Here is a 20,911-nt window from a genome sequence, read left to right on the forward strand (position 1 = left end):
AAGATTGCACCAACTAGATAAGCGGACACGAGACGTGCTTTATTACATATCGTTACGTTCCCGAAGGTCGATTAAGATGTCGTGTAAATTACTTTACAATAATATAGTTGAAGTACGAACTGTTAAAAAATAACTAGTGATTTTATTGTCGTTTAAATACAGTTTAATTGAGCTTTTTCATAACTTTCCCTATTTTTTAAGCGTAGATTAGTCTTTTTATGCGTACAACATATTCGCCTAAATATACGTATGCTTATATTATCATTAAATTCCAATTAAAATATTGTTAGTTACAGTGATTATAATAATCACTTTTGTTGGGCCAGTCACCTAGATTAACATAATGAAGTACAAAATGTAAAAAATATGACTGATGAATTAATTACGTATTTATATCGAATACCGTTTTATACAAGTATGTTTTCTTAACCTGGGTAAAGACAAACATTGTGGTTACGAATTAACTTTATCAAAATGTGTAAACCGCGAGAATGCCGCGAGTGAATGAATACAGACATTGTGAGGCGCTTGTTAGCGTGTTAGCTAGATGATATACTATGATAGATTATACAGACATGTACGCTAGCGGTTAAGCCCGTAAGGCGACATTACACAGAGCGGCGACAAAGACCGGAGACCGGCCGAGCGTCTCTCACCTGTTGACTGGGTCCGGACCGAGCCCGCTGTCGTTACTGTTCTCGCACGGTTCCGGCGGGCGCAGCGAGTGCGTGTGCGCGTAGTGTGACAGTTTGCCGAGTTTGCCGAGGTGCGCGAACTTGCCCGGGTTGTGCGCACTCTTGCCCGGGTGCGCCATCTTACCCGCGTGCAACATTTTGCCCGGGAGCCCCGACTTGCCCGGGTGTGGCCGCTTATGTATCACTTTCCTGTGGACCCGTGCGCTCATCGTCGCTGTCGTCGACATAGTCATTTTCATGCCTGTCAACAAGCAAAATTATTTTTTAGACAGTTCATGCGAATGCGTTATACAATGACTTATTAACCGTGGATTTCTGAGACCAAAATCCCCTTACAAAACATATTGTCATATCTGTTTTATGAAATATAATGATAACGATATATTTCATACAGAGAGTTTTGTCTTAGAAACCAACGGTAAATGTTTCAACTACGATGAACGGTTTAATGACAAATATGAATGTATAGTGCAACAAACTTATCTGATCTGGTGAGAGGCACTGTTACTGCGGTTAGTTCTGCCGGAGAATATAAAAAATCTATAAGGGCACAGAGAATGACACAAAAGACAAGATCATGATTAGACAGCTAATGTATGACAAAGATTTTGTTACGCTTTTTTAACACTGGCAGGGTGGCGCTAGTGCGCTATTTTAATTTAGTTTCACTTATGCCCACAGGGTCAGATAAATTTGTCGGACTAGAAGTACAATTTAATAGTATGTTGTTGTATACTAAGGAATATATAACAATACAAAAAAAATTACAGAATCACATTCATTTGGAAGTCGGTTAAAAATGTAGCTAAATCTAATATTTAAACGATAACACAACCCTGTTTAGCCAGTTTAAAAATAAAGGTTCATTTAGACATAAGCCAAGTTACGAACAGTTCGAACTGTCCGGCGATGACGTCAGTAGCGGTATAGTACTCTCATGTATTCCCATATGTTTGTCTCGTTCTGAAGTGACTTCCGACTACCGGTTACCTAAATAAACCTTAAAACCTTTTTAAATGTTGTCATATCTCCGCTTTTCATTTAAAATTCAAATACATACGTAATTAGAAAATATTCAGGAAGAACAACTTCAAATGGTATGTACGTTACAAGGATAATCCTTAAGTACAGATAGATGTATAACAAATGGCTCTTAGTATTCTTAAGGCAAGAGCTAGATAACATCTTTATTAGTTTTTACAATGACTACTATGAATTTACTTGCCGCAAAAAAAAAAAACTTGATTTCATTTAAACCAGTCACCCACTGGTGTGCGTGAATTTTTTTATGAATAAATCAAGTTGACAGTGTTTGTATGAAGTAGTTGAAAGAGCAAAACAATCATTTATCGAGTATTTCACGTTTTGATATGTTAATTGTTATTGTAGATCCGTGATTTAATCGACTACGAGGCCATGATATCGGTTAAATGTTAAAAGCGCGCCAAACACTAATCCTTGGCGGCCATTTTGTAACTATATAGTAGATTTTACGACAGATCGCAATCTCGTTTATTGACGACACGCAACTCATAAAATTACGAACGCGTTCAGGAATACCAAAATCATATTGTTACATGAAATATCCAACATTTTATTGAATTACTAAGATCCGAGAGCGTCAGTTGTTAAGCTCTTGAACGGTACCTACATTTATCTGACGCTTTTACAAGAAAATCTATCTAGTATCTTTGATATCTATTTGTAAAGTAAACCAATCAGCACTGGGCCATCATGGTTGACTTTGGCCTCATCACCCCTAATTTAGGCTCCGAGCCCCTCGTTGGTGTCATATATATAAGGTGACGACGACTAAAATCCATTCCAATTTCGCAGGGGTCACAAGGTATGCGCATATATTTGTCGTAATAAAACACCAGTTTAACACTGCTTCGTTACAAATAATTCCATCTGTAAGTGACAATCTTATGAAAATCTTTGTTAAGTTTATCGAATTCAAACTAGACTGTATTACAATACTTTAGATTAAAATTCAGGAAATCTTAAACTAAATCACAATAAATCTCGACACGAAGATAAAACTTTGGATTATAAGTACTCGCCGAGACAGGCTTTACGTAACCAAAGGTTATCCTAGAATATGGTAAACTGATGTTACGTACAAGTCAAGGTTGTTTTCCTTGTTTTTCCACGGTTTTATCCAGAATTAAATTCCTGAAGTTCAAAAAAACACTTATCTAACTATATACATTATGAACTAATATAAAAAAAAATGTCCGAAAAAAGCAGTAGTCTGGGAAGAGTGGAGGCGTCTAGTCAAACGACTAGTAAAGACTGAAGCTACTAAGAAGAAGATAATATTTTCATTATAATTTTGGGAAAATTATACCTGTACGAATTATTGTCTCTATTTACATATGTTTTTGTAGGAATATCAATATGTTATTGTAGCAGTTTAGAATAGTTTCGCTAGTAGCGGCGTTATGGGAGGACCAGGTAGGGACACATAAGGCTGCGCCGCAGGAGCCAGTGTCGGCTATAAAGGGGCGCCTGGGGTGCACCCCAAGATATAATATCTTTAGAAGATTTCCCCCAGCACAAAAAGGGCGGCGCAAAGATTTCGCCCAGGGCTCCGGAAATGCTACAACCGGCCCTGAGTGAAGACGCAAAGTAACTATTGACAGAACATGATGACAAATTAACGTCTTATTGAAGTTAAATTAGCAAAATAAAGTAATAAATAGCAATAGCAATATACAAGAGATGTAGGTAAATAAACACCGGTAGTCTAGCAAAAGATGGCTGGATTACGTGAAAGGTGATGTGATGAAGAAGGGAGTAACGACTGAAATGACAGAAGGTAGATAAACATGGAGGGTGTAAACTGGTGCATTTACCCTACGTGAGTGGGATAAGGAAAGAGAGATGATGATAAGAAATGTAGAGAATTAGATGTAGAATTTCGGTAGCAATGTAACAATCTCGTCGTCGCTATTTTATGACGGAAAGTAATAAAATGGTCGTTAAATATCAGTTCCGTTCCAAGTTTATGACGATGGCTGGATTAATTGCGTCCACGTTTGATGTTAACATGAAATTTTGATTGCTTAATCTTTGTGTTAAAACGTTATTAAGTTTCATTTTATTTTCAGCTTCAACTGAAATATAATTTGCGATTTTTTGTTGTTCCAAACGTGTATTACATAAATTATGCAATTTAAAAACTGAGTACATAGTAAAATTGTTAATTTTCACGATTTAGACAGTCAAATTTAAATATTCATCAGTAACACAAGGTCGACCTTCATGTATAAATTCGTCCAAATAAAAATGCAAGCCGCGGTAGGCTCCAGTAATGTCCGTTCACTTATCTATCACAAGTCTATCAACATGACGATCATATTGTACTCAGGCTTCGAAGGAAGCTATAAACATGAATCGTAAAATTCAGCTTCGCTGACATAATCTTACATTTTATTATGTACGCGCTTAAATAATTTTCAATCGTCGCATCGTTGAGTCGCACAGTAAATGAAGAAAAATATTCTTCAGTACTTAAGATAGTAAAAAGCAAAAATCTTTTTACAAGTGAAGGTTTGAAAATCCTCACTGGCATACAACAATGGATTAATTCCTATTTCCTATACAATAGCAACTGTTAACTTCAGATGAAGAAAATTATTACAACCAGTCAGGTTTATTTTGTCTACAATGAATAATAACATGTATTTTTTTACTATAAATGTTAGCATGTTTGTCGTCTATGAATTCCTAAACCACTGAACAGATTGTGATGAAACTTCGGTTAGACGACGTTCGTCAGAGAAGATAAGAAAAGTTTTCCCATTTAGAATTTAGACTATTGACTATTTCTGGTATTGCAAAGCAAGCCAGAATTAATTGGTATTTTATTAAATTAATATAAACTTACAGTTTCGAGCAAGCGACCCAATTAAAAATAAAATTAAGGTAATCATGGCAATCATATTTACATCTTTATTTTCATTGATTGTACTTCACTAACACTGTTTGAAACACTTCACTTTATTAATAATAATGTCATAGTTTTAGATTTACCAAAAAGAGGAGCATCATATTGAAAATAGCACAAACGACTGTTCCTTGCATACAAATCACTCGTATATATAAGTTCTCGAGTGGCCAGGGATACGGGGGCGCTAGTATTATGCGCATAGATAAACAGACAAGCTTCAACCATAGCCTATTTTCTCATTTATGTCCTATTACTTCAACATCTTCATAGTTAATGCACATTCTAATCTCAACTTTGTTTCGAAATTCTAATCTTTACTATGTTTCATGCAGATCTCTAATTATAAATTATTGTTTACTAATGCAATATTTTTCTCAACATCTAAATCTTCGTTTTGTTCTATCTTCCCTCTTTCTTTTAGCTTCTTAGTAGCTTTTAAATTCGATCAGATAGGGTCTACTAGGGTGTATTCTGCAATTATGTACCTTGGACCCGTGACAAAATTATGATTATCAGTGACTAAGAAATGAACCATGACCAAGTATAGAATTTGTACTTATGTGTGCTGGGGACTTATCACATGCGTCATCAAAATAAAGTTCAGGTCGGTCCTCGTTCAATGAATGAATACTAAATCTCTAGCAAGAATGAGATTGGTCAACCATGAACTATGAGTCAAATAAGAACTTACAATTCAGTTTTGAATTTAAATTAATATTATAAAATTAGATTTGATTGGCCAGTTCAACTAAGTAAATAAATAACAATTAAAATGGACATCAGCTACATTCTTACCGCAGATGTCTATAGTTAAGCAGTCAATGAGTTTTTTTTGTGGCTCGTTCGTATGCCATTATATACATTAAAAAAATAGATATAATAAAATTTCTAACTGCAGTTCTAGTAAACTGACGTCTACAGTCATTGACACTCCCTATTTAATAAAATTTTAATAAAAATATGCAACCGCATTTTAAAGTTTTCCGGTTGTTGCGATGTTTATGACTAGCGTTGGATTGTTATTTGAGGTTAATCGTTCACTCGTTCACCTCCTTTCTTCAACATGATCTTCCGTCATCAAACCAGGTAGCATGGTCTAAATTTTTTGTTTTTATTTTGTCTAATTTAATAGACAAAATAGTCTGAGTTTCGAGCACCTGTCGAGACAAATACGATTTTATCATGTTTGTATAAATTAATACTTTGTAAAAAAAAAAACAAGATTGTTACAAAATATTTACTATTAAACATGTGCTTCGTGAGCATAAGGAAAATGAAAACAATATTTTGGTGAATACACAACCTTCAAGAGTTCAATGGCATTGATAGAGTTACGAACTTTGACGTACACACTCGTATTTCTTTGATTGAAAACAATATGTAAATATTTTCGAACTGTTAACTCGAAAGTCTACTTACATATATAAGTACAACAGTGACAGTTATTTCACACGTTATATTTTTAAGAATTACATCGGCGCCGTCGTATCAAATTATCTTTATATCTGTATAACTATTGATTATTCAACTATCATTATTATCACCAAACGTCAAGTGTAAAACAATTGACAAACTTGTAACTGAATGTTAGCGTTGTGTAGAAATCATTTGTGTACAGTAAATCAAATAATGTTTGCAATTACTGTATAAATACAACAAAATGATGGCTCTTTACAACACTTTATCTTTGCACGAGACTTCCTTAAATGCGACAAGAATTACAATCACATAATATAGCCTATTCGATAGTAACATAGACTAGGTATAAGCAAATGTGACAATCTAACTAATATTATAAGCTAGCTTTTACTCGCGACTCCGTCCGCGTGGAATAAAAAATAGAAAATGGGGTAAAAATTATCCCATGTCCGTTTCCTGGTTCTAAGCTACCTGCCCACCAATTTTCAGTCAAATCCATTCAGCCGTTCTTGAGTTATAAATAGTGTAACTAACACGACTTTCTTTTATATTTATAGATACGAATGTTTAGATGGATGGATGTTTATTTGAAGGTATCTCCAGAACGGCTCAACGGATCATGATAAAATTTAGCACAGATGTAGAACATATTCTGGAAAAACACATAGACTACTTATGACATTTTTTTTAATTCCGCGCGAACGGAGTCGCGGTCCACAGCTTTAATTTATAAAAAAAACTGCACTTGATGCGATGCGATACTTTAGGAATATAGGAAGTAAATCTTTAAAAAAGTTAACTAAAATAACAAAATTTTACTTAAATTGTAATTTTATGCTCCGTTAGACATACCTAAAGAGTCCTAATTTAGTAATGGATAAAAGTTCGATGTAAGATTAGGTAAACAAATTGACATAATGTTAAGTTAAGGGCTAAGTTCACTACCCTGGGGAACGCCGAAGCCTAGTTAATATTTATCTTTGTTAATCGGTCGATAACGTTATAACTAGAGTACCCCACATTATCTGATAACATATATATTAGAATGAATGCACTATCTTTTATAATCATTTATTTTTAAAACAAATAATATGTGCGATGTAGTCAAACGCTTTTATAAAAACCCTTACTATAATGAAATAAAAATGACTTTCATTACAGTATTTAGTAATAGAAAACGATAGCAAACACACTCTGAATATTGAATCTGTTCTCTATGATAAAAAGAAACGAAAAAAAGGAATATCTTTCAATAATTTTAACATATATTAGAATGTAGTTGTATGACATAACATTTGTTTATTATTCAGTAGACAAAAAAACAATGTTTTTGTTTATGATTTACATTATTTGAAGGTTAAAACCAATATTGTAATGTCATTTATTATACAGTACCATGTAATATATACGTAGTACTTTTTTTGTCATTTAACAACACAAAAAAGCGATCCACAAAGATAGTGTAGACGATTGCTAAATAAATATCAATTAAACTTCTGTATTATATATTGTTGCGTAATATAAAATGAAAACTATAGACCAAAAAATGTCGATGCTAGGCGTATCGTGGCGATCCGCGTGACAGAAATTATAATTTCAAATCGTCAATAAATATTCAGGGTAAAATAGGTGTATTAGATTCTTGTTATGTACGTTTTATTTATTCAGTGACAGTGCATACATTTACACATATGTTTACGTAATTACTACAATATTTTGATACTTGTCTATTACTATGTTACGTTATAAGAGTACCTATAACAATAACAAAAAGAGATATGAAATTACAACCAAAACAAGAAAACAGACTAGCTGTTTGTCTGCCCTCTGCTGTCTAAGAAAGACGCAATCCATTAAATAACAAGACAGTACGTGCCAAATCTTGTTGGCTTGGTCTTTTAGTCGATGTGGAATTTAACATGCAATACTCGTCGGCGCACTATTACTTTAACTGTTTAGTTGATAATATTAAATTTACACTAAGTGCGACTATTGGATTATAATCTCGCAGTTATCCTTACATCTTACCAATTAGTTATTGCCATGAAACTTGTTTTTTTTTTTAATGAATTCGCGTTAGGTTTGCGCGCATTGAGCCAACACCCACGTCAGAGACTGTGCTACTCAGACTAATATTATGTTTTGCAATTTATAAAAGCGCGAGTTTATTGACCGTGAGATGTAAAAATAAAGAGCCGGATGTTATTTAGCAGTGCGTCTTCAGAATTAAAGTATTTGTGCTAGTCACGAACGTAATATCTTCAACATTTGAATTTCTAGAAAAAAAAAATCGAAACCGAACAGATTGATGATTTTTAATTAAATTTTCAAGAACAGTATCTTCTTTAAACTTTAATTTGTAAATATAATTTTTTTTAACTAAGAGTCGCCTTTGAAATTATTGCAATAATTTGTATAACAAAACAAAATTACAGTAGCTGTGTAAATGTGATTATATTGTTACGTTATTAACATTTAACAGCACAAGATTTGTTATATATCTTTCCTTAAATAACTATATAATAATCAGTACATAGACCGGCCTCTTTTGGTTGTAAATAAAAGCGTTGTATTACATATAAACAAGCGTAATAACGCGCGTCGTCACAAAATAATCAGTGTTTCTTAATGACGGCTGTAATTTCAACATAAAATGGAGCAAATATAATAACTGCCGGGGATAATTGACGCCTCTCGCGAATATGGTAGCCATGTCTCCGAAAATTATAGGACAAAAAAAACTTATTTAGCTTAGTGAAATTTGTCTCTAAAGACGATGTTCCTAGGATCTAGTTTCGAATGACATTTAAATTAGTTACTTTTAAATTCAACGTTTTAAAGGAAAATTTATGTGCGTTCCAAGCATAATGTTGCGAAAGTTTTAAAAAACTATTAATCTCTAAAAATTTCAGGAGAAAATATTCACATTTTTCTAAATTTATGACATTGAATTACATACGAAACAATATCTATATATATAAAAGAAAGTCGTGTTAGTTACACTATTTATAACTCAAGAACGGCTGAATCGATTTGACTGAAAATTGGTGGGCAGGTAGCTTAGAACCAGGAAACGGACATAGGACAATTTTTACCCCGTTTTCTATTTTTTATTCCGCGCGGACGGAGTGGCGGGTAAAAGCTAGTTATAAGTATAAATGGTGAAGGCGAGGCGTCCGACTTACGATCTGTCGAAAGACGGGAGACGAGCAACTCTGGAGGAAAATGCGAGTTCCTGCAAGGAGACATATCACTTAAGGATTTTTACGATGTTAAGAAAATTGTGTGAGTTTCTACTACTGAAACCTCTACACATTATGTTTTGTATCTGTTTCATCAACATCATGACAATATGGCACTGGTTGTTTTCGGTAAAAATTTAATTAAACATTTTCATATATATAGACTTTGTGGTATTGTGATATCATGGTCACTCTATTTGCGACCCAAATAGATGAAGCGCAAATAAAAATGATAAACAATTCAGTTATCTGCAGTACCGCGTGCAGCGTCCTCGTGTCAATGCACGCAACAACAATGTTACGTACCCATATATCATGCCCATCACTAGGTGGCGCCACACACTACTTACTTTTGTCGTATTCGTACTTAATACGAGTAGCTATTTCATGTGTTTAAAATATTAAAAATTAACTTATGGTAATCCTATAAAATATGCTTACCATCAAAACAAATTAGTACCTACACAGATGTAGTAAAACAGTATTAAAGCTAGAAAAGAAAAGAACAAGTTATTTAAGACGATGACCTGGCATCTTTTGTTGAAGCTAACGCTTTTTTAAATCATAAAAAAAAAGAATAAAAACCAAAGATTAGCTTACGGGACTTCAAAGAAAATTTATTAAACGCCATTTAGTCCGTAAATAACCTTATTACAATATGACGAAAACTCATTTATATTAATAAACCTACTTTCTATTCCTTGTTCACTTTTCGTAATGTTCTACGTCAAGCCGCAATAGGAATGCTTGGTAAGAATCCATCAACTCGGGACCACGCTGTCATGTAAACTAAGCCTAAATTTTTAAACAATAATATTTTATTGATATACCAAATTCTTTTCAATTTCAACAATACCTATAGGATCAATAGAGTCAATTTCCCGTGCATTGCTATAAAACAATATCGCATCGCTGTCGCCTGGCTAACGATAAACAGACCTTGGTCTCTCCCTGACCCAGTTTATACCCGCAGTCGTGTTGTGTACACACTCCACTGGGCGATCGTCTGTAAATGCCCTTATAGTGTCTTAGTACAAACACTATTAAGGCCTGTCCACACTAATTAAGGTAGTCAATTGTTTAATAAGCAAACTACAAGACACTGATCAGTTTTAGATTGGACAGTTCAGTCATCACAGGACGTCCCCTTCTTTAACTCAAATCTGAAAGATTTTATTACCTGAAAGATTTAATAGACGAGTTAATTACCTCAATAATTAAGTAACAAACACTACTAAATTAACTTTACCACAGCGTTACGAAAATTATGTAAATAATTTTTAATTTAGTCCAGCGCTCACGCATTCGTTGTACACGTTACAAAGCTTTACAAATTAATGTCAGAAAAAAAAAACATAATTCGGTCTTTGGGAAATCCAATCGCAAGAATGTACGAACATAAAAAAGGTGCCGAAGTAAAAACAATAAAAACAAAACTGGTCTCTGAAGAAAACACGCAAAAGACTGATGGCGTTTTGATTACTATATGTAAGGATCGAGCTCAGTTCTAGTTAAAATTTTATATTAGCTAAGTCATGGTCAAGCATTAGACTAGTATAAGGGAAGGCAATAATTAATAACGCATTTATATGCCTTAATAACTATTATGTTGTATTAACCATTAAGTACAAAAGTTGATTTTCAAACATATTTTTACACTAGCTGTCGCTCGCGACTCTGTCCGTGCGGAATTAAAATAATTTAGTAGTAAAAATTTATTCTTCTAGACTATATTCTACATCTATGTCAAATTTCATCACGATCCGTCGAGGCATTGCGGAGATACCTTCAAACAAACATCGATGCATCTAAACATTCGCATTTATAATATTAGTAAGATTTCTCTAATACCAAGAAAAAACAAAATTACAATAATGTTTTACATTTCAAATGATTACCACAAAATAACAAATCAACTAATGTTATTATTATTTTTAATGATATCTAAAATTACACGCGGCGTCCTCGTGAAAAGCGTGGCGCCTAAAATGCTGCTCACTTAATTTTTCGTAACATCGTCACCGTTTTATTGATAAATCTTTTTTTTACTATATCATTCACAATTTCAATACTAGGATTTGGAAACAACCTAAATCTATGACTTTTCAGAAGTTACATGGACCAAAATACTGTTAACAACTTAACTGTTAAAAAAAAACTTAACACCATTTATGAACTGAGGAAAATAATTACGAAGTTACTTAATTTTGTATAAAAGTCTAAAAAGTTATATTGTATTTTTGAAGTTTTTCCGAAATTACAATCTGATATAACATGGTCTATAATTAACAAGCATTAATCCCGAATGCTTTGAAATAAAAATTTTATGAAAATTTTGATCTTCAGGGAACAGACAGGTGTTCTTCTCCAGACATTACGTTTATTAGAAACCGTCAAGAAACAAGTGGAACGATACTTTATAGGACTCCTTAAATCATAATGCGAATCTAAGCTTCAAAGGACAGGTATAATTCAAATTAAATTTTATGTGAAAAGTGCCGTTTTCCATTGTTAAATATCAATAACGTCCTACCATTTGAAGTGGGCTAAAAACAATTTAAATTAAAATACACAAATGTGATATCATAAACGCTTATTCCAAGATTTTCAAGATACCTGCACACTTACCTTACTTATACTTACATTGTTCTTAAATGAAAACGATTTACTGAAACCCAAAATTATACTATTAATGTCTGAACTCTGCGTAGACATAACTCAATAGATATATTATTTTTATAAAGGTATTTCCACACAAGCAGACACATAAGTCATTAGTATCCACGCTACCATATCAACAGTAACAAGGCTGTAACACACCTAATGTTTAGATTAAGATTGTGAACACAAACAATCAGAACTAATAAATTATGAATGGCATTGCAAGGCGATCGGTTACACGGTATTGTTACGATATAACGCATACAATGTGACGCTAATGCACGTTACAGAATTAATGACGACCGCATGTGTTGCGTGACGATGCACTTTTCCAACACATTGTAAACATATCACAGTACCAACATTATAAATAAAACCAATACAGTGAAACCTGGTTAAGTGAGACATCAAGGGACCTGCAATGTCGTTTCACTTATAGAGGTATTCCACTTACCCAGTGTCTCAGATATACAGGTATAAATAAATATCTGTCTCATTTACAGAGGGTCTTATTCTACAAAGAGTAGATTTTGGCACATTAAATTCGGCACAAACTTCTCCGCGTGTCTTCCCACTTTCATAAACGGATATTAACTTCAGTTTTTCATTATGATAACGATTGTAGCTCTCGTTTTGACATTTTTCAAATAAACATCTGTGTGATAGTAAAGCGAAACTAAAACTGAAGGTAATTGAAGCTCAAAATTTGTACTTACGTACTTGGAATTACGTGTGGAATTTGTGGGTAGAATAAGAATGAGTAAACAATGTTATCTCAGTTACAGAGGTTTATGCATATAAAATTTACTCGCTGTCTCAATTATAGAGGTAACTATGATGATTAATCGAAAGAACAAATCCCAGATATAGAGGTTTACCTCGTCCCACTAACAGAGGTAATTCAGTGCCAAAGTGTTGGGACCTCAGCATGAGTTCCAGTTATGGAGGTTTCTCACTTATCCAGGTCCCACTTAACCAAGTTTCACTGTATCTGTATAGAAACGTAATTTGACATTTTCTTTTCAAAAAGAGTGAGAGAGATGGATTTGAAAGAAAAGACAACACTAGTTGTTTATAAATTTATTCGAAGTATTTACGATGCAGCATTTTATCGGGCTCCTAGACATGCGTGCAGGTGCGCCCGCCATTAGGGCCTAGCGATTACGAAACGATTAGTCGCTCGTTATTCGGACATTAGCTTCCGATACCACACTTTTGTTAAATTTTTACATCACTATAAACACTATATTTGATTAATTAAATTAGATTTTTTGTTACTATCTACTCGTATTAACATTTAAAAAGACTGAACGAACTAGTATCTAGTTTTAATCTAGTTTTAATTCTTCAAAACAGCATCATTTAAATGTTGTATTTAACACTTGAAATAAAACTATCAATTTATTTGTATTATTCGTATAAATTTTACCAATTCTTACTAATATTACAAATGCGAAAGTTTGGATGTAGGTCGCACAAATTTGGAAAAGATGTAGAACATAGTCTGTAAGAACACATAGGCTACTTACTAGTATACTATCTATGTTTATGATAGAGGTGGCAATTTTGCCAACTCTATAATTTCATCTATCATTTCAGAGGGAGTCTTAATTCCGTTATCTATATATATAAAAGAAAGTTGTGTTAGTTACACCATTTATAACTCAAGAACGGCTGAATCGATTTGACTGAAAATTGGTGGGCAGGTAGCTTAGAACCAGGAAAAGGACATAGGATAACTTTTACCCCGTTTTCTTTTTTTTTTATTCTGCGCGGACAAAGTCGCGGGTAAAAGCTAGTTATCTATATATATAAAAGAAAGTTGTGTTAGTTACACCATTTATAACTCAAGAACGGCTGAATCGATTTGACTGAAAATTGGTGTGCAGGTAGCTTAGAACCAGGAATAGGACATAGGATAATTTTTACCCCGTTTTCTATTTTTTTTTATTCCGCGCGGACGGAGTCGCGGGTAAAAGCTAGTAATATATAAATCTTTATCACAAATTGCCTACTAATTTAATAAACGCGAAAGTTTTTTTTTTATCAAAAATTTATTGGTATACACATGCTATACCAAGAAAGGGTTTGGATTAATCATTCTGTCATAATTAATTATTCTGTGAAGTGTGAAGAGTAAAGGGGATACAAAAGTTCGAGTTACTAGACAAATCGATATAAATAAACCAAGTTTATAACTTGACGAGTTGACGGAGACGATCAGCTGTGTTTCGCGAGCTCTTATCACATCATAATGTTTACATTGTCAGTCCATTATGACTTGGTAAGTGATAACACGACGCTCAAATTAGATCGTACTGGTTCTTTTCAACATAATTTATGAGGCAATTATTAAGCAACTAGGAAGTTGCAACAACATTGTAATAAGAACAAAGATACTAAATTATCTTTACACCGCAAACAGGTCCGTCTTAACCATGAGCAGGGTACCAGAAAGCAGTCTGCCGCTCCTAAAGTAGAAACTCTATTGGCTGGCAGGCCTCCTAGGGGGCACCCAGGCGCCCGTGCGTGCCTAAACTCAGGATGCTGCCCTGCTCGCTACTTTTAATGAATTTTACTATCCAATAATAACTTAAAGTGATTAATGTCATTATCTTAAACATCATAAATATAAATATCGTATGACATGAAGCTATGTGAATACTAAGACGGGCGTAGGAATGATAATGAGGCAATAAAACATAAGCAAACATCGGGAGTCGATTTACGAGTGTTTTACTGCTCGAGTTCATTACAAGCGGCTGTTAAAGCGAATACGAAAGTTATGCTTGTTTCACATGAGGGTAGAAGTTCGAAATAACTAGAGCCAGCTTTAGTTGGCACGAGTGGTTCGCTTGCCCAGTGCAATACCACGGTCACACAGAAGATAGGCGTGAAATCGAAGTAATTGGAAGTGATTGTCATTTAAACAATAGAAGTACGCACTGTTCGACCTTACTTTCCTGCGCTAGTGTGAAATTAGCAATAACTTTAAGTCTGATCGAGACATTGTGATCATTCCCTGTACTAGGGTGACCATGACTTCATATTTTATAGAGTCTTTGAAGTAGCCATAACAAACAGCCTAATTGGACCAAACTATATATCGTATCGTATTCAATTGAGACCGCCGGTCTGGTCTTAAATCTAAAATGATCATACAAATATAGGGTAGGTAGTTTATGTGACATATCAGTCCGTCACTCGCCCATATGTCTGGGGAGGTATAAATGGAGGTAGACAGGAGGTGGGGAGGAGGATCACGTGACGTACACGCGATCTGGGCCGTTGCAATTTGCCGTCCGTCGACTGTTGAACCCGGGACCCTTCAGCGATAAACGTCGATACTCTACGACTACGACATGTTTGCACATTTCGAATACGACCACTACTGAGGGATCATGTTTGTTCTGTTATTTTCTACGTGTTGGCCAAACCCATGTTTCTATATTTAACAAGGATACCTCGCATATATTATACTATATTAGATAAGATTCCTAGTCTCAGATAAACTCTATCTCTAATCAACCAATGATAAAACTTTCATCAACAGGTAGCCGTTATTGTTGTAGGTGCCTATCTCTCTCTCTCTGCCTAGCTCGTATCCCACATGGTGGTGGGGTCGGCTTTTCCAATCAGTTTCCTCCACCTCGCCCTGTCCTCGACATCTTCATCTGAGACTTGGCACTCACTCATGTCTTTTAATACTACATCTTTCCATCTAGTTTTGGGTCTGCCTCTGGATCTGCGTCCGGGAAGGGAAAGATGTAGTGCTAAATTACCGACGTAGTCCGGCGGCCTCCTCCTTATGTGACCATACCATCGCAGCCTACTGTTGTAGGTACCTATATTCATATTATTTTAGTTATCGAAGCTGGTGCGAATAGCTAGTATAAAATAAAAAGCGTATTATGACGTTGCAAATACTGTTCTAGGTATTAAATAAATTATAATAGTGATACACGTAGATTTATTTAACTTATCTAGTCAATCATATACTGACGTAGAAGCATGCATTTATTTAGTATCGTTGTACTTAAAGTTATAACAACACTTATAAATTCTTATATCCACTTTATGACGTAAGCTGCGACGAACATAGTATGCGCTGTGACAGACTAAGTGTGGATTTCCACTGCAGAGCACTACAAAATTGTTACGTTGGTATTTTCAAAATGAATTTGTGGTATGACCATGTTTTACTCGTCTTTCTGTCCTGCTCCCACTTTAAATTGAATCGGTTTAAACGACCTTTTTATTTCTTAAGCTCTTTTATTTCTTTCTATTTCTGGCACGCGTCAATCAATAACCGTAGGTTTCTGAGACAAAAATCACTCTTTACAACATATTGTTATATCTGTTTTGTCAAAGATGCAAGGGATTACGATATGTTTTATAAAGAGATTTTGGTGTCAGAAAACAACGACAAATCCACCAATCTTTTTGGAACGAAGTTGCTTATCGCGCGTTGTGAAAGGGGGCTAGACGGAAAAAATTCTTACGAAAAGTTGTCACGACACTTTTTGCTATAGTAACCATGGCAACGACGTGACAATATATAACGAAAATTCATAGGAACTTCGTTCCATCCGGGTGTCCCTTGACACCTCTCAAGTTTTTTTATTATAATTTTAATACATATTGCACAGCGAGAATAGGAATTAAAGCTTTAGTAAAGGTCGGTTAAATCTGTCATTAGAATAAGAAAAATTTCTAGTCAAAGTAGCAATGTCGTAGTAACTTAACAAGTTACTTTACATTAATGGGACATTAGAAAGCAATATAATTATTTATGCTTAGCTGCTGGCGAGTGGCGACAAACTGGTCCCTTCTGGTGGAAAACATTTTCCGTAGGCCGGTTCTATACAATTTGCTTTTAACATATTAACTACGAGAGACTTTCGCTTAACAAATTTTCTCAAACTTAATCTTTTTGCTATCACGAAATCAACGAGACCAATAACAGTGAAAGATAAAAGGAATTTACAGGACACATTGTTATAAATGTCATTTAAACAAGTGAAACAAGTTTTAGCAAATAACATTGTGAGTTTAGACTGGTGTGATAATAGGTTGGAGATCCCGGGAGTAGTAGCTCTTAAGGATGGCCACTGAAGGGGTATGTTGAGTGAATATCACATAATTGTTTTCCCCCTAGGTCAGGGTATCTTTTGAAGATTTTCCCCCGACACAAAAAAAAAAACAACGATATATATATATCATTTTGATCAATCAATCTTATCACTCTCGACTCATTATCAATGTATTTTAAAGTGTATACGTAGTGTTATCAGTATATTTGAATCAAAGATGAATCGCAACCAATGCAGTGTGGGTGCAACGACCCTTTAACGTCACGCGATACTCCGCTAGACATCGATTTTTAACGAGATATCGAGATATCGTGTTTTTATCGATGTATGCGAGGAAACCGATCAACATTTATCTTACATTAAATAACGTTATCTTGTAAACAAATGCTAGTTATCGATTGAAAAAAAAAGTTATTAGCGATTTTTATAAATTAACTAGCTGTCGCCCGCGACTCCGTCCGCGCGCAGTTCAAAAAAACTTAATAGGGGTATGAAAAATAGATGTTGACCGATTCTCAGACCTACTCAATATGCTCACAAAATTTCATGAGAATCGGTCAAGCCGTTTCGGAGGAGTTCAAGTTCGAACCCCGTGACACGAGAATTTTATATATAAGAAGATTATGATGGCACTGTGTGTATCCTATACTCTTCCAAATATCTCTATCAGCCGTCATGTCTGAATTCACTCCCTTCTTACGAATATCCACTTTCACACAGTACATATAAGTTAACAACGAATGTAACCCCAATAAAATGTAAGAAGAAAATATACAATACATTAAAAAAAAATGGGACCCATCTGCAAGCACTTCCTTTCGATTAAAATATTTTTTATCAAAATCGGACCACCAGGGGCGGAGTTTTAAAATACAGTCGAATTGATAACCTCCTTCTTTTTGAAGTCGGCTAAAAAGTAGTCTTAGCAACGAGATAATTTACATATGTCCCTTAAAGTAGGCTTGGAAAGAACTTAAGAAAGGGATACGATATTATATTTTTTGTAAGGAAAATCTATTCGATTCAGAAAATAAATAATTCATCGTATAAAGGTCTAAAGTAAGGGATCAAAGTTACGAATTTTTTAAGTCCACGCGGACGAAGTCGCGGGAAACAGTTAGTATATAGTAAAATCGTTTTTGACACTTCAAATTAAAGTCAGAAAGAAAGATATAATTTAATTTATTTGTTAAGCAATATATTAAAGTGGCGGAGTACTTCCGGGCCCTGTCTCCCTCTACCTCGAGCCACCCCCTTTTCCCTTACACCCCTACTTGTTGCCGGGGGATATCGTGAAACAAGGGACAGGAGTTATATCATGAATTGCGTTTATCACATTAATTTAATCAACGTGTAAGGAAGATTTAATTTACGTTCATAATTAAAATTTGATTGTTGTCGACTGTTGCCGTGGGTTTACACTGACGAAGCACTTACATGAAACATATTATCTTAATTTATTCAATGAGAAAGAGTGGGATGGCATTGGGAAGAATGGTATTGGGGCAAGAAACCAACGATCAACATCTTCCCTTATTCCTACGGAATTCCGCACAGTAGTGGTACATACATTTTCCATACATTTCTACCAGGCGTCATATTATCTGAATTAGCTCCCTTCTTATGCATATCTTCCTTCACACAATCCATCCATTTTTCGTATTCCTCTACTTGTGTATATATATATATATATATATATACTAGCTGTCGCCCGCGACTCCGTCCGCGCGCAATTAAAAAACTTTCAAAAGGGGTATGAAAAATAGATAATCGATTAGCGATATTAATCGATAGCGATATTAATAGATAATAGATTAGCCGATTCTCAGACCTATTGAATATGTATATAAATTACATAAAAATCGGTCTAGCCGTTTAGAAGGAGTATGGTAACTAACATTGTGACACGAGAATTTTATATATAAGACTAGCTGTCGCCCGCGACTCCGTCCGCGCGCAGTTAAAAAAAAAAATGAAAAATATATGTTGGCCGATTCTCAGACCTACTGAATATGCTCACAAAATTTCATGGGAATCAGTCAAGCCGTTTCGGAGGAGTACGGTGACGAAAACTGTGACACGAGAATTTTATATATTAGATTTTCTAATACATATTTATTATTCCCTATTTACCCATCTCATTACTTTCTTGTACATCAGTAAAACCCTGAAATTTACATAAATAATAGATAAAATACGTAGTACAAGATTGATCGAGGACAGCAATCATAGGAGGCGACTCTTTAAGCGACGCCTTTCAAACAATCTAATCAACTTGATCACATGCAAATATAACTCACAATGCAATCACTATAAGAGTGAATTTTGTATATACTGCATACAACTTGTAAGTGGTCATAGCAAACGATGCGTTATGTATCGCAGTAGGGTCGTTGCACTCGTTATGAGCGTGTGGACAGTACCCCCGACGTACAGCCACACGCGTCATCAGAAATCCCCACAATAATGTCGTAGTCGGAGCGTCGAAACCTTTTAAATTGAAATGGAAAAATATATATCTTTATAATTCCTTTTTCAAATCACAAGTATTCTATTTTGAAGATAAATAAAAATAAAATTTAAATTAATTTATTAAGAGAAAAAATGGTTGCAGAACCCTAATCAAGAATTTTACTGTTAGTGACCAACCAAAAGCTTTTCAAAAGCAGTAATTAATTAAAAAAAAAAAATCTGTATTACGATAAGAATGTCATCGGCAAAGCGCGAATCCCACCCATTTTAATTTACTATTACCGATTTGATTGTAAATTTACGACTCTACACACCTAGACACATTGCAATCGGACAGGATTCGCGATTTGTCGGTGACATATATGCGATCTAGTCTAGTTTTAAGAAAGTACACATAGTTTCTCCATACCCTGTTGCCTCGCCTCGCCTCGCCCTGTCTTACGAGCTATTTTTAGCGTGGTCTGTGGAATAAACCTTATAGGATTGTTTTCCTACTTTCCCTTGACAAGATTAACAATTTATCGATTCTTTCTTTCAATCGGTATTAAATAGTTTTCTTACATTAAAAAAAATTTATGATTATTTCTTCATTATTTATATGGCAATTTATATAGTCTATGAAGATTTATTGAATCGTAGCGGTCGTCCGCGACTTCATCAGTGCAGAATTAACAAAAAGTAGCCTATAATATGCCTGCTGTCATCAGCTACCTTCCCGTTAAAGTCCCGTCATAATCAGTCCAGCCGTTCCGGACATTATCCGTAAAAAACGCGGCCTTGCAAACAGACTAACAGAGAGACATAGTTAGTTGTAAAGGCTCGATTTCCGCAACTTCACGGCTGACGCGTATTTTGCGTACAGAGAGACATAAATTTTTTAAATTGGTTTATCATTTTACATCATGTGTACGAAATAAGATTTTTTTTCGATATTACATACAGCCACTCCAATTTTAATTAGATGTATAGATTTTGAAAAAGTAAGTTAATTTTATCTTAACGCCAACTCCAAGTGTATGAATGGGAAACAATTCTTACTTAAATAAGCCTATCAATTTTCAATCCTACCAATGAATAGGATATACAACAATACATACATACATATATAGCAATTCAATTTAACCAGTTTGCATAGTATTATATTAAATGCGGAAAGGCTAACTATGACGCAAATACCAGCTCTTTTTGTAACTGGTTACAAGAATCGAGAGAAGACATAAAAAATGCTGTATTAATATATAAGTTTAACAAACAAAATCTACGGTTTAAACATGATTAATATCTATTAAAGAATTTTCAAAATATTCTAAGAAATGTAAACTTTGGAGGCCTCTAGCGCCTAAACTACGCACAATAGAGGGGGTTAAATCTTCA

At 34.5% G+C, this 20,911-nt stretch overlaps 1 protein-coding gene across 5 annotated transcripts in view; it reads right to left on the bottom strand.

Moving 5' to 3' along the window:
* Window positions 1–20,911, bottom strand: part of LOC106712801 (nuclear factor of activated T-cells 5) — a 73,340-nt gene that overhangs the window by 16,325 nt on the left and 36,104 nt on the right. For 4 of the 5 annotated variants that reach the window (XM_045678949.1, XM_014505444.2, XM_014505447.2 and 1 more), the window contains exon 2: window positions 657–936. In XM_045678949.1, the coding sequence (XP_045534905.1) occupies window positions 657–936 (280 nt within the window). Of the gene's footprint in view, window positions 1–656; window positions 937–9,254; window positions 9,294–20,911 lie in introns of those variants that run through there. The other variant, XM_014505443.2, reaches the window with a different exon arrangement.

The sequence above is a fragment of the Papilio machaon genome, chromosome 1, assembly GCF_912999745.1.
Source record: "Papilio machaon chromosome 1, ilPapMach1.1, whole genome shotgun sequence".
Lineage (NCBI taxonomy): Eukaryota > Metazoa > Arthropoda > Insecta > Lepidoptera > Papilionidae > Papilio > Papilio machaon.